General features: G+C 58.1%; 2 protein-coding genes across 2 annotated transcripts in view; one reads left to right on the forward strand and one right to left on the reverse strand.

Annotated features, from left to right (window-relative positions):
• Nucleotides 1-677: 677 nt before the first annotated feature.
• On the forward strand, nucleotides 678-2,382 carry FAM195A (family with sequence similarity 195 member A). The gene is made up of 3 exons (XM_014958675.1): nucleotides 678-954; nucleotides 1,179-1,280; nucleotides 1,909-2,382. The coding sequence occupies exons 1-3, from the start codon at nucleotides 747-749 to the stop codon at nucleotides 1,977-1,979; spliced, it is 381 nt and encodes a 126-aa protein (XP_014814161.1). The 5' UTR covers nucleotides 678-746; the 3' UTR covers nucleotides 1,980-2,382.
• Nucleotides 2,383-4,464: 2,082 nt separating this feature from the next.
• ABCA3 (ATP binding cassette subfamily A member 3) overlaps nucleotides 4,465-12,530 on the reverse strand; it is a 39,393-nt gene continuing 31,327 nt past the window's right edge. The window contains exons 29-30 of the mRNA XM_014958818.1: nucleotides 8,899-8,972; nucleotides 4,465-6,096 (exon numbers count right to left, since the gene is read on the reverse strand). Of these exons, the coding sequence (XP_014814304.1) occupies nucleotides 5,965-6,096; nucleotides 8,899-8,972 (206 nt within the window). The 3' untranslated portion in view covers nucleotides 4,465-5,964. The remainder of the gene's footprint in view (nucleotides 6,097-8,898; nucleotides 8,973-12,530) is intronic.

Here is a 12,530-nt window from a genome sequence, read left to right on the forward strand (position 1 = left end):
GGGGGCACGCTCCTGGCTGCTGCCCTGCCTGCGGGGGTGCTGCCCCCCGGCTCTGTGGGGCTTTGGGAGGGCATCACCCTGTCTGTCCCCCCCCCTGCCCCAGCAGGAGCTGCCTGTCCCCTCCCGCCTGCCCCACACGCCGTAACCCATGTGCGCTCCCGAGGCCCCTTAGACTTTGTCCCGTGAGAAACGTGGCCGTTGCAGAGGGATCCTGCCCCGACCTGGGCAGAAAAGCCAAAAGAGTGAAGTTTTGCGCTGGAAGTGCCCCTGACTCTCATCCCAAACCCTTTCTTTTTCATCTGGCCGGTTCTGACTGGTTCCAGGCCGGGGCTGGTGGCAGTGTCCTGCCCTCGGGAAGCCTGACCTGCTCCCAGTTGGCAGAGGGTTTCCTCCCAGTCCTGGGGCACCTTGGGGACGTGCTGGGGCTGCTCCAGCAAACCGGGGTGCTGGCTTTGTGGGGTGCAGCAGGATGGTGTGTCCCCAGCGCCTTGCTGGATTTCACTTCCATTTTCCTGGTTTTTCAGCAATTTTGGTGGCGGATTATTTTTTTTAATTTTTGGATCTGCACTAGGTGCCTGGGTGGGAGACGGGCAGTGCCTGCTTGTCCCTGGGGAGCCTCCCCTCGCTTGCACCCCTCTCTGCACAACATCCCCCTGCTTCCCCGGGGGGCTGGTCCCCTCCCTTTGGGACAGAGCTGGGTGCTGTGGCCGAGCGTGCTTGCCGTGGGGCAACCTGGGGGCAGCCAGATGGCCCCTCTCCTCCTTCCAGCCCAGGGTGGGCAGAGCTGCCCGGCCCCCCCTCACCTCCCCTTGGCTTCCCCCGACAGCCCAGCCCAGAAACTCGTCTTCAACAGAGTGAACGGCAAGAGGCCGCAGGTGCTGCCGCAGCAGGTCTCGGCCACCGAGGAGTGCTACACGCTGGCCCACGAGGAGAACGTCCGCTTCGTCTATGAAGGTGGGGGCAGAGGGTCCCTGGGGGCAGCCACCCCATCCCGGAGCCTGGGGGGAGCTGGAGCCTGGGGGGGGGGTCCCTCCTGAGGCAGCAGCATCGTGTTGGGGACCTGGCAGATCCCCAGCCTGGGGACCTGCCCTCCTTTGCTCCTCTCCCGGGCTGGGGATCCCCATCCCAAACCTTCCTGTCCCCCCCCCCCCCCCCCCCCGGCCCCCCCCCCCCCCCAGCCTGGCAGCAGGTAGAGCAGCAGCTGGACGGCAGCCGGAGCGGGGAGAGCGCCTGCGGCCCCGTGCAGTACGTAGAGAAAACCCCCAACCCCGGACTGAAAAGTAAGTGGGGAGCAGTCGGGACACTCAGGGGTGCATCAGGGTCATGGGTGCAATAAGCTGGTGTGGGCTCAGCCGGGCACCTGCGCGGGGCTGGGATGGGAGGAGGAGGATCCCAGTGCTGGGGTGGGTCTGTCCTGCTGGTGCTGAGGCTGCCTGGGGGGTGCTGGGGGGGCAGCTGGCCCCCGGTACTGTGGTGGGGATGTCCTGCTGTGTCTCACTGGAGGAGCCCAAGCAAGCAGGATGCCCGGCTGATGACTCTTCTGGAAATCATGCCTTCTCCAGCCACCAAGGTGGGTTTGGAGAGGAGCCCCTCAAGTCCCACCGCGGGGACCTGCCTCTCCTGGGGCCACCCAGCACCAAGCCGGAGTGCAGCAAGGACGGGGACAACCTGCTTCTCTGATGGCAGCTGGAGTAAGGGCTGTGAACACAGTTGGGGGGCTCCAGCAGCAGCTGAGAAGGTCCCTGTAAATCCAGCCTGGCTTTTTGGGGACAGGTCAGAGGGGTGGGGGAAATTTGGGGCTGTCATTTTATTTTTTCCTTCCAGTGGCAAATGGTGTGGCTGAGGGGGAGCACCCGGAGCGCTGCTCCCTGCTCCAGCTGCTCTGCCACGCTCTCCCTTCTCTTCCAGACTTTGTTCCCATCGACCTGGAGGAGTGGTGGGCACAGCAATTTCTGGCCAAAATCCAAAACTGCTCATAAAAGGGAAGAAGGGGTTTGGGGTTTTTCTGAAGAGAAACAAAGCTGAGAGCGTCTGGTCAGAACCCGGAACCGGTGGTGTTTTAGAACCACATATTTTTATAAAAGCTGACCGAAACCAAGTGACCCACGTTGCCAGCCCTGTGGGACCGGACCACAGCCATGCCCGGCCGCCTGCCCCCTCCCTGCACCCGGCGTGGAGGAGCAGCCTGTGGCCCCGGCCAGGATTCCTTAAGTGCCAGTTCTCGGACTGCTGCAGCTCCTGCAGCCACCAGCTCCCAGGGACACTGCGGTGCCGTGCTGGGGACGAGGGAGAGCACCCACCCCCGCGTCCGTAGCCACGGGGAGGACAGCGGGGTGCTGTAGCAGGACCGCCAGGCAATAAATCGCTGAAACTGCCAGTGGAGAGGAGCTTGTGGGTCTTGGAAGGAGATGGTGAAGTGGCCCGAATGCGGCATCGTGGCCTGGGCTGGCGTGGAGCGGAGCATCCCTGTGGAGGGGGGATGCTGGTGGCCGAGTCCTGGCCCAGAGGGTACTGTGCTGGTCTGGAGGCAAAGGGCTTGGAGCAGCTCTGTCTTCCTTAGTGCTCCATCTCACCAGCCAGGGGCTGGTGCTGCCTTGTGGGGGCTATGTTTGGGATTAGGATGTGGGGGACACATCTGGGCACCTGCAGGTGTCACGGGCAGGGGGCTGAGCTGTGGTTCGGAGCCAGATTGTGGTATGTAGATGAGTAAAGCTGCAGGAATGAGGGTGCCAGGGCACCACTGCTCTGACAAAAGCCTTCTGTTGAGCCCCAAACTCAAGGTCTTGCTTTCCCATGGCTGTTGGGGGGGGGGAGGCTAAGAGAGGATGGTTGTGGCTGCTGGCAGTGGAGGGGATGGGGAGCCCCCACTTCTGCTCCCAAAGGCACCTGGTACTCAAAAAATCCTTCAGCCGGTGGGCTTTGCTAGGCTGGACTGAGCCCTTCCCAGCTTGGGCTTTGGAGGACCCCCAAAGGCACCTGGGACTCAAACAAAAATCCTTCAGTGGGCTTTGCTAGGCTGGACTGAGCCCTTCCCAGCTTGGGTTTTGGAGGACACCCCATCTTATCCCATGTCCTCCCCCAAGACACTGAGCAGGAGCCTGCCACAGCCCCAGCTCAGCAAGGCTGGAGCTGCTCTCGGCCTCTAAAGGAGACCAGGAAACACCTACTGGAAAAAAAGAAATAAATCTTTTTTATTCCTGCACTGGGAATAACAATCACGCTGCAGCCGGAGGGGAGCAGCAGCCACCTGGGGCCTGCGATGCTTCTCCCACCACACGTGGCCATCTTGTCCCAGGGGGCTAGAGTGGGACCAGCAGCTGCTGTGACCGGGTCAGTACCAAGCCCTGCTGTCCCATGAGCCATCCTGGTCCTGTCTCCTGCCCCTGGGCTGTGGCTGTGACCCCAACAGCACGAGCAGCACCGGGCACAGGCGGCAGCTCCTCCTGCAGCCAGAGGTTGTTACAGCAGCACATGATTGCCAAATGCTGCTTCGTTAAGCCCTTCTTCGTTTAGGCCAGTGGCAGTGGTGGGCTGGGAGGTGCCACCCTTGCCATTAACTCCTCTGCCCGGCATTCACGGCAGGGGACATGCTGAGCAGCTCCTGCTGTAGCCAGAAGGTTGTTACAGCAGCGTGTGACTGCGAAATGCTGCTTCGTTAAGCCCTTCTTCATTTAGGCCAGGATGAGCCTAGCAATGGTGGGCTGGGAGATGCCACCCTTGCCATCAACTCCTCTGCCACGGCATTCACGGCAGGGGCCGTGCTGCCTCTGTGCCACCATGTCTTGCTGGAGGAGGGGGGTGTCACCAGTACCCCCAGGGGGTGTCCCAGCTGTGCTCAGGGTGCTGCCAGCCTGTTGCAATTTGGCATCTTGCTCTCCTGCAACCCCCACTTTCCCTCTGGTCCCTGTCCCAGGTGAAGCCCCGAAGGCTCTGCCACATCCTGCCGTATCGCCCCTTCCAAAATCCAGTTACTGAGGGTCCCAGCATGTTTTGGGTGGCTCCAGGCACCCTCCGTGGGCTGTGTGCTGGCAAGGGGGTGTCCCAGCTGTGCTCAGGGTGCTGCCAGCCTGTTGCAATTTGGCATCTTGCCCTCCTGCAACCCCCACTTTCCTACTGCTCCCCATCCCAGGCAAAGCCCGGGAGGCTCTGCCACATCCTGCCATATCGCCCCTTCCAAAATAAAACCCAGTTACTGAGGGGCCCAGCACATTTTGGGTGGCTCCAGGCACCCTCCCACCCAAAAGTCCCGTCCCCCCCCAGCCCTTCCCATGCACCAGCACCCCTCAGAGGAAAGGGGCTAAGGTTTTTCCCACTGCAGGGTGCCCCCGGCAGCACCTGGCTCTGCCCCCCAACTCCCCAGGGATGCTCCCAGGGAGCAGTCCCTCCCTGCCAGCGGCTCCAAGGTGTTCTAGGGACGCCCTTCTCCTGCCAGCTGCTTACTAATAAAAACACACAGCGCTAAGATTCAGGGAAATTCTTAGTAACATGATGCACCATTGGTTTTGAACAACAACATTAGGCAAAGAGGGGAAAAAAAAAAAACAAACCAAAAATACAACGGAACAGGAAAGAATGAGTCAGTCACAGGAACAAAACAAAAACCCAACCCAAAAATATAACCCAACCCCTGACAATGCAATCACTAGAAGGGAATCAGCACCCCTCGCCATAAATATTAATTAATTCATTTAGTTATGTGCAATTGTGTGTATTACTATAGTGCAAATAGCTCTGCATTGAGGGCGGAGCAGCCGGCCCGAAGGGGACTGCCGCCGGGTGACACAGGGACTAGTTAAGGACAGACGAGAATCAACACGGATTTAAAACATACACTAAAATAAAACAAAATAAAATAAAAAAAGCAACCCAACCACTGGGAAACGCCGAAGAGAAATCCCAGTTGCTGCCTCTGGCTCGGCACAGGCAGTGCTGGTGCCCGATGCACCCTGCCCAGCGGCGTCCCCCGGGGCCGGGCAAGGTCCGGAGGGGAGCGGGACGAGGAGGGGGACACAGGACGGAGGTGTGTGGGGTGTGAGGGGAGAGCACAGCAGGACACGGGCACAGCGAGAGCATCGCTGGCCTTCAGCCCTGGTCCCGTGGCTGCCCAGCACGCTGAGGGGGTGCTGCTGGTTAAACCCTGTCCCCGGTGCAGGAGCGAGTGTCGGGACACCCCGCGGTGTCCCCAGGCACCCCGTGACAGCGCTCACCCCTGGCGCTGGCTCTGCCGCCCGACCCACCACGTGTCGGACCAAGGGGCCAGCTCCGGGCATTTCTCCAGGAACACATCCTCCCAGCTCCTGGGGATGGCCGTGCCCCCGCCACAGGCAGGAGGGGACAGCGTTAGTCCCAAGAGGTTAAAGGCGACAGAGCCTCCCCCCTCGGACAGGACACTGGCCTTCTCCCCCCGCCAGCTGGACACCAAGTGCTTCTAAGGGCAACCACAACCTAATGAACCCAGCGAAGGGTTTGGATCTAAGCTATGTGACAGCCTCCTGTCAAACCACGAGCAAACCACCTCACGAGACACGTCGACATGCGGCAAAGCCCACGGAGCAGCGTCCCCGTGGGTGCGAGCGTTGGGCAGGGAAAAGGGACATGGAGGGGGGACACGGGGTGCGGGTTGGGGACAGCATCCCACTCCCCTTCCGCCGTCCCAATCCCCATCCACACAGGTTTCCCCCTGCTTTTTGGGCTTGTGTTTGTGATTTTTTTTTGCTGTATGGCTGGGGATGAAGGCTGGCGAGCGGCAGTGTCACACGCACACACAGCACGGTGGTGACACACGCACCACGTGTGACCCCGGCGGCAGGAGGCACGCCGCCACCGCTCCCCCCTCCCCCGTGAAAAGTTTCTTACATTTATACATTATTTAAGACACGCTGATATATAAATTACTGTCTCTATATATACTATGTATAGGCAGCAGGGCCAGTCCGTGACGAAGGGCACCACTGGGGCTTCTGCTCATTTCCCTCTGTCCTCTGTGTAGTGCTGGAAGCGGGTGAAGCTCATGAAGACCTGCTCCAGGGAGATCTGGCTCACCGAGTAGTCCTCCAGGCGGAACTTCTCTTTGGCTTTCTCCAAGGCCCCAAAGACCTGCAAGGGATGGCACAGCAGTGACCGCAGGGGACAGCAGGGCAGTGACCGCAGGGGACACATGTTACGGACTGCAGGGGACAGGATGGCAGTGACTGCAGGAGACAGCAAGGCAGGGACTGCAGGGACTGCAGGGGACACACGGTAGGGACTGCAGGGGACAGCAGGGTAGTGACCGCAGGGCACACAGCAGTGACTGCAGGGGACACATGGCAGGGATTGCAGGGGACAGTATGGCAGGGACTGCAGGGGACACATGGCAGTGACTGCAGGGGACACACGGCAGTGACCACAGGGCACACAGCAGTGACTGCAGGGGACACACGGCAGGGATTGCAGGGGACAGTATGGCAGGGACTGCAGGGGACACATGGCAGTGACTGCAGGGGACACACGGCAGGGACTGCAGGGGACACACAGCAGGGACTGCAGGGGACACACGGCAGGGACTGCAGGGGACAGCATGGCAGGGACAGCAGGGGACGGCATGGCAGTGACTGCAGGGGACAGCATGGCAGGGACTGCAGGGGACACACAGTAGGGACTGCAGGGGACACACGGCAGGGACTGCAGGGGACACACGGCAGCGACTGCAGGGGACAGCATGGCAGGGACAGCAGGGGACGGCATGGCAGTGACTGCAGGGGACAGCATGGCAGGGACTGCAGGGGACACAGCAGGGACAGCAGGGGGCACATGGCATGGACTGCAGGGGACACAGCAGTGACTGCAGGGGACAGCATGGCATGGACTGCAGGGGACACATGGCATGGACTGCAGGGGACACAGCAGGGACAGCAGGGGGCACATGGCATGGACTGCAGGGGACACAGCAGTGACTGCAGGGGACAGCATGGCATGGACTGCAGGGGACACATGGCAGGGACAGCAGGGGACAGCAGGGCAGGGACTGGAGGGGACACATGGCAGGGACTGGAGGGTACAGCAAGGTAGTGACCACAGGGGACACACGGTAGGGACTGCAGGGGACACATGGCAGTGACTGCAGGGGACACAGCAGTGACTGCAGGGGACAGCATGGCAGAAACTGCAGGGGACAGCAGGGCAGTGGCTGCAGGGGACACATGGCAGGGAGTGCAGGGGACAGCAGGGCACCACGGCTGCCACTGACAGAGCAGGGGGAGATTTTCCCCCCGGGGGCAGCGAAACTGCCCCGGCAGGAGGGTGGTGGGAAGGCAGGAGGTGCATTATTTAGCAGAGTGCCTGAGCCCATTCAAAAATGTATGGTTTATATATATTTTTTACATATCTATATGATACATGTATATATTTATATAACCCTGAGCCCAAGGTTTCTGCTCAATATATAATACATTACATATGCAATATATATTAAAAAACGATATAGTCTACACACTATATAACTATCTGTATATACTATATAGATTTTTATGTATGGTATGTAACTATATATCATTTTTATATATGTGTATATATGTGTATATATGTGTATACTATACAGCATATATAGTATATATATTCTATACTATATACTGTATACTACAGATACGCTATGCAGAGTATACAGAAGACACATATATATAAAACTATATATAGTATAACTATATGCATAGTATGTATAGATATAAATTTAAAGATATAGATTAACACTACATGCAGTGGTATACTATATATAGATGTATATGTACACTATATACGGATAGTTATATACTATATATATAAAACTATAAATAAATATATATATATATTTATATATAGTGCGGAGGGGCAGGCGCAGGGAGCAGAGGGGTGCTGGTGGGTCCGTGCTGTGTCCACCAGCACCATGTCCCAGCAGGGTGTGGGCTGGGGAGGACACAACCACCAAACCCATCCCTTCCCGCACCCTCCCGAGCCCCCGGGAAGTATTCTGGGATGTACAGACCAGCCCTTGTCCCCCAGGGAGACCCTGCTAACCCCCCCACAGACCTACAGACCAGCCCTTGTCCCCCAGGGAGACCCTGCTAACCCCCCCAGGGCTGCGGTGGGGGGCAGCCAGCACCAGGGGGTGGGACGGAGGGGTCCCAACTCTCGCCCACTGCCATACATGCAGGTGACCTGTTGGGGCCAGGAGGTGGGACAGGGGCAAGGAGAAACCCCACTTTTTAAATTTGCTTGTTTTTTTACATATCACCTGGATTTTGGACAGAGGGAGGCTCTGGAAGAAAAGGAAGATGAGCCGAGCATGAAAGCGAAGCATGAAGAGTGTGCGAAGGGGCAGGAACAGCCCCTCCGTGCTCCAGCACCCCCTTACCTGTGCCCAGCTGAGGTTCTTGTTGGTCAAGTGATAGTGTACCATGCCCTGGTGCTCGTGTTTCAGGATACTCCCTGCGGAGACGAGCAAGGAGAGGCTCTGAGTTAGGGGGGAGGACACAACCACCAAACCCATCCCTTCCCGCACCCTCCCGAGCCCCCGGGAAGTATTCTGGGATGTACAGACCAGCCCTTGTCCCCCAGGGAGACCCTGCTAACCCCCCCAGGGCTGCGGTGGGGGGCAGCCAGCACCAGGGGGTGGGACGGAGGGGTCCCAACTCTCGCCCACTGCCATACATGCAGGTGACCTGTTGGGGCCAGGAGGTGGGACAGGGGCAAGGAGAAACCCCACTTTTTAAATTTGCTTGTTTTTTTTATATATCACCTGGATTTTGGACAGAGGGAGGCTCTGGAAGAAAAGGAAGATGAGCCGAGCATGAAAGCGAAGCACGAAGAGTGTGTGAAGGGGCAGGAACAGCCCCTCCAGCCCCCTCCGGCCAAGGGCTGGGACGTGCTCCAGCACCCCCTTACCTGTGCCCAGCTGAGGTTCTTGTTGGTCAAGTGATAGTGTACCATGCCCTGGTGCTCGTGTTTCAGGACACTCCCTGCGGAGACGAGCAAGGAGAGGCTCTGAGTTAGGAAACTCCCTGAAGCTCATGGCCAGCATCCTGCCCTCCCTCTGAGGCCAACCGCTCCAGCAGCTCACCGTACCTGGGAAAGTCTTCTCCACGAAGGCCTTGAAGGCCTGCAGCTCGCCCTCCTCCTCACTCCGTGTCTTGGCCAGCAAGGTGTAGCCGCTGCCAAACTTGCTTTTCAGGTGCTGGGGGCTGCCCAGGCATTTGAACTGCCCGTTGACCATGATGGCCAACCGCGTGCACAGGGCCTCGCACTCCTCCATGCTGCAGGACAGAAGAAGACTTGTTCAGCAGGGCAGGAGAAACAAGACAGAAGAGCAGAAGTTCTTGGAAGCAGCTGGAAGTGGATTCCCTCCTCTCTGGGTTTTCGGAGGAGAGTAAAGCTGTAGGCAGTGCCCACCCACTAGGCTCTGGAGGTGGGCCCCCATCCCTTGGACCCCACCACCTTTCTGGCTACTCCCTGATCTCTCATGCCAAGCCCTGCCTGGAGAATTGTCACCTGTGGGAGGTGAAGATGATGGATTTGCCGCACTCCCGCGTCCGTGTCACTGCATCCCAGAGCAAACGCCGGGCCACAGGGTCCATGCCAGTGGAGGGCTCGTCCAGGAAGATCACAGGGGGACCACCGATGAGCGCGATGCCAGCACTCAGCTTCCGCTTGTTACCACCACTGAGGAAGAAGACGGGAATGGAGACAGAGACCTGCTATGAGCAAAGGGAGAGCCCCACGAGATGAGGGACAGAGGGGTGTCTCCACATCTCCTCTCACCTGTAGGTCCTCACGAGCTTGTCGGCGTGGGGCTCCAGGAGCAGCCCTCTCAGCATGTTCTCCACGCAGCTGCCGATGTAGCGCTCGGGGATGCCCCGCAGCCGGGCGTACATGCTCAGGGTCTCGCGGCCCGTCATGTGGTCCAGGAGGGCATCAAACTGTGGGCAGTAGCCGATCCGCTGCTGGACCTTGGGGCAAGAGCAACCCAACAGGGATTAGCTCCCAGGCAGGTCTCTGTGAGGACACGTCCAAGCTAGAAGGGGCTTTGCTGCACCTCTGCAAGGTTTTTGCTCAAAGTGAAAGGGACTGAGCTGCAGCTCCGAAACGGGAGGGAAATTCCCCCATCGTCTGGTGGGGATGGACACACTCAGCGTGTGCCAGGACAGCAACTGCATGGTCTCACGTTGCGTTTCCCAAGCTGGTTCCTCATTGTGAGGAGCCATTTCAGGCGGCCCAGGCTCTCAGGAGAAGGAAAGCACTGGAGGGTCTGTACCTTCCCCATATCCTGGTCTTCTCCGGGGACAAGAGCCCAACAGAAGTCAGAGTCCCACGGAAGGAAGCAAGCAGGCCCATGATTTCAGGGCAGACCCTCCCCATCTTCTCCTTGCCTGATGTTGTCAGGGGTGGACAGTGGTCGAGGTACCCAGGGCTTGAACTGAAAGGCTGACCCTCACTCATCTCTTGCTTTTCCAAGGGGATTGGGCAATTCCCAGCAAGGAGACCTCTAGCAGGGGTCTGCAAAGGTCTGACCCACTTGTTTTAGAGAGACTGTCACCCGACCATGATCACTAACTCCCATTTTTCACATTTCCTGCTATGGAGCTAAGCCCTTTGAGGAAGGGTTTGCCACCATCACAAGGTTTGGCTCCCATTTGTTTCATCTCTGTGGTCCCAGAAGAAAGGGACTGCTTCCAGGGGGCCAGATAACAGAGAGCTGGGTCAGACAAGGACGCAACATCCCTGGGATATTCCCTCCACCCCTGGCAACTGCAACTGTGTCCTTCTCAGAGGCACTTGCAAGGTGGTCCAGGAAGCAAGCAGGCCCATGATTTCAGGCAGACCCTCCCCATCTTCTTCTTGCCTGATGTTGTCAGGGGTGGACAGTGGTTGAGGTACCCAGGGCTTGAACTGAAAGGCTGACCCTCACTCATCTCTTGCTTTTCCAAGGGGATTGGGCAATTCCCAGCAAGGAGACCTCTAGCAGGGGTCTGCAAAGGTCTGACCCACCTGTTTTAGAGAGACTGTCACCCGACCGTGATCACTAACTCACATTTTTCACATTTCCTGCTATGGAGCTAAGCCCTTTGAGGAAGGGTTTGCCACCATCACAGGGTTTGGCTTCCATTTGTTTCATCTCTGTGGTCCCAGAAGAAAGGGGACTGCTTCCAGGGGGCCAGATAACAGAGAACTGGGTCAGACAAGGACGCAATGTCCCTGGGATATTCCCTCCACCCCTGGCAACTGCAACTGTGTCCTTCTCAGAAGCACTTGCAAGGTGGTCCAGCCCAGGCAAATGCAGGACTGTTTCTAACACCACCCTCTGCCCCTTCAGCCCTTGGTACCTTCTTGATGTTGGCCAGAATGCTGTGACCATCCACAAAGGCATCCCCGGATGTGATGCTCTCGTCACCAGTCAGCATCTTGAAGGTGGTGGTTTTGCCTGCCCCATTGAAGCCAAGGAGGCCAAAGCACTCCCCTTTGCTGACTGCCAAGGAGATCCTGTCCACTGCCAGCAGGGACTCCCGGCTGTCGTAGACCTGGTGGAGACCAAGACATGAGTCATGAGAGTCACCACATGTGCCAAGTGACCACCAAGGCAAGTGGTGGCTTTACCAGCCCCGTGGGATCACGGCTCTGCTGGCAGCAGAATGCTCAGGATGCCACGCTCTCCTCACCTTGGTGAGCTCCTTGATGACCAGAGGGCTGCTGAGAGAAGACAGCAGTTCCGGTGGCGACTCCAAAACCTTCTTTCTCTCATCTGCCACGTCCCTGTCCTCTGGCAGCACAGACACCCTGTTCAGCAGTGCCACCTAAACATGGGGCAGAAAAAAACACTTTGCCACCTGCCTGCTGCAGGACAAATGGGTTCCTCCAGTGCCCCCAACCTGGCCAGGATCTGTCCCTTCAACCAGCCACCTCTGCAGACACCCTTGACCAACCCACACATTCAACAGGATCTGCCCCTCTGAGCAACCTGCTCCAGGGATCATATCTTCCCCGGGAAGATGATTTAGATGAAGGGGACCTGTCTCCAGCTCACAGGGATACCCAGGCTTAATTTGGTGGGCACCTTACTTCTCCCTCCCACACGCTTCAGCTCACCCATTTCCGCCGCCTGCAGATGCCACAGATCAAAGTTCTCAGTCTCCAGAGAAGGTTTGTCTCAATGAGGAAAAGGAGGAAGAGGAAGGAGAAACCCTGGATGCTCAAGGAGGTCAGGTATCGTCCGATCCCAGGTGTCTCCCAGGAAAAGTAGTTCATCTGGTAACTGATATCTAAGCAGGGATGGAACAAAAGCAGCTTTGGATCAATCCACACTCTGAAGAGGGGCAGATAAGCTCCAGAGAAAGCCACGAGCCCAAAGCTTTGCCAGTCTCATCTCCATCCCAGCCCGCACTGGGCTCCCTGCCCACAGCTCTACCCAACGCCTCCCACAAGAGGATTCGGGTCTGGAGGGGATCTGGCAGAAGATGCCCAGTGGGGACACGCAGCGGAGATCAAACCACTCCTGGGACTGGGATTTCTCTACTGGTCTATGA

This window comes from Calidris pugnax, unplaced genomic scaffold (assembly GCF_001431845.1).
Source record: "Calidris pugnax isolate Ruff unplaced genomic scaffold, ASM143184v1 scaffold244, whole genome shotgun sequence".
NCBI classification, from domain to species: Eukaryota; Metazoa; Chordata; class Aves; order Charadriiformes; family Scolopacidae; genus Calidris; species Calidris pugnax.

What these genes read in the sequence shown, in the direction of transcription:
- FAM195A (XM_014958675.1), top strand. Translation starts at nt 747, where the DNA reads ATGGCCCCTCTCCTCCTTCCAGCCCAGGGTGGGCAGAGCTGCCCGGCC. An exon ending in CGTCCGCTTCGTCTATGAAG is followed by an intron (nt 955 to 1,178) that starts GTGGGGGCAGAG and finishes CCCCCCCCCCAG; the next exon opens with CCTGGCAGCAGGTAGAGCAG. An exon ending in CCCCAACCCCGGACTGAAAA is followed by an intron (nt 1,281 to 1,908) that starts GTAAGTGGGGAG and finishes CTTCTCTTCCAG; the next exon opens with ACTTTGTTCCCATCGACCTG.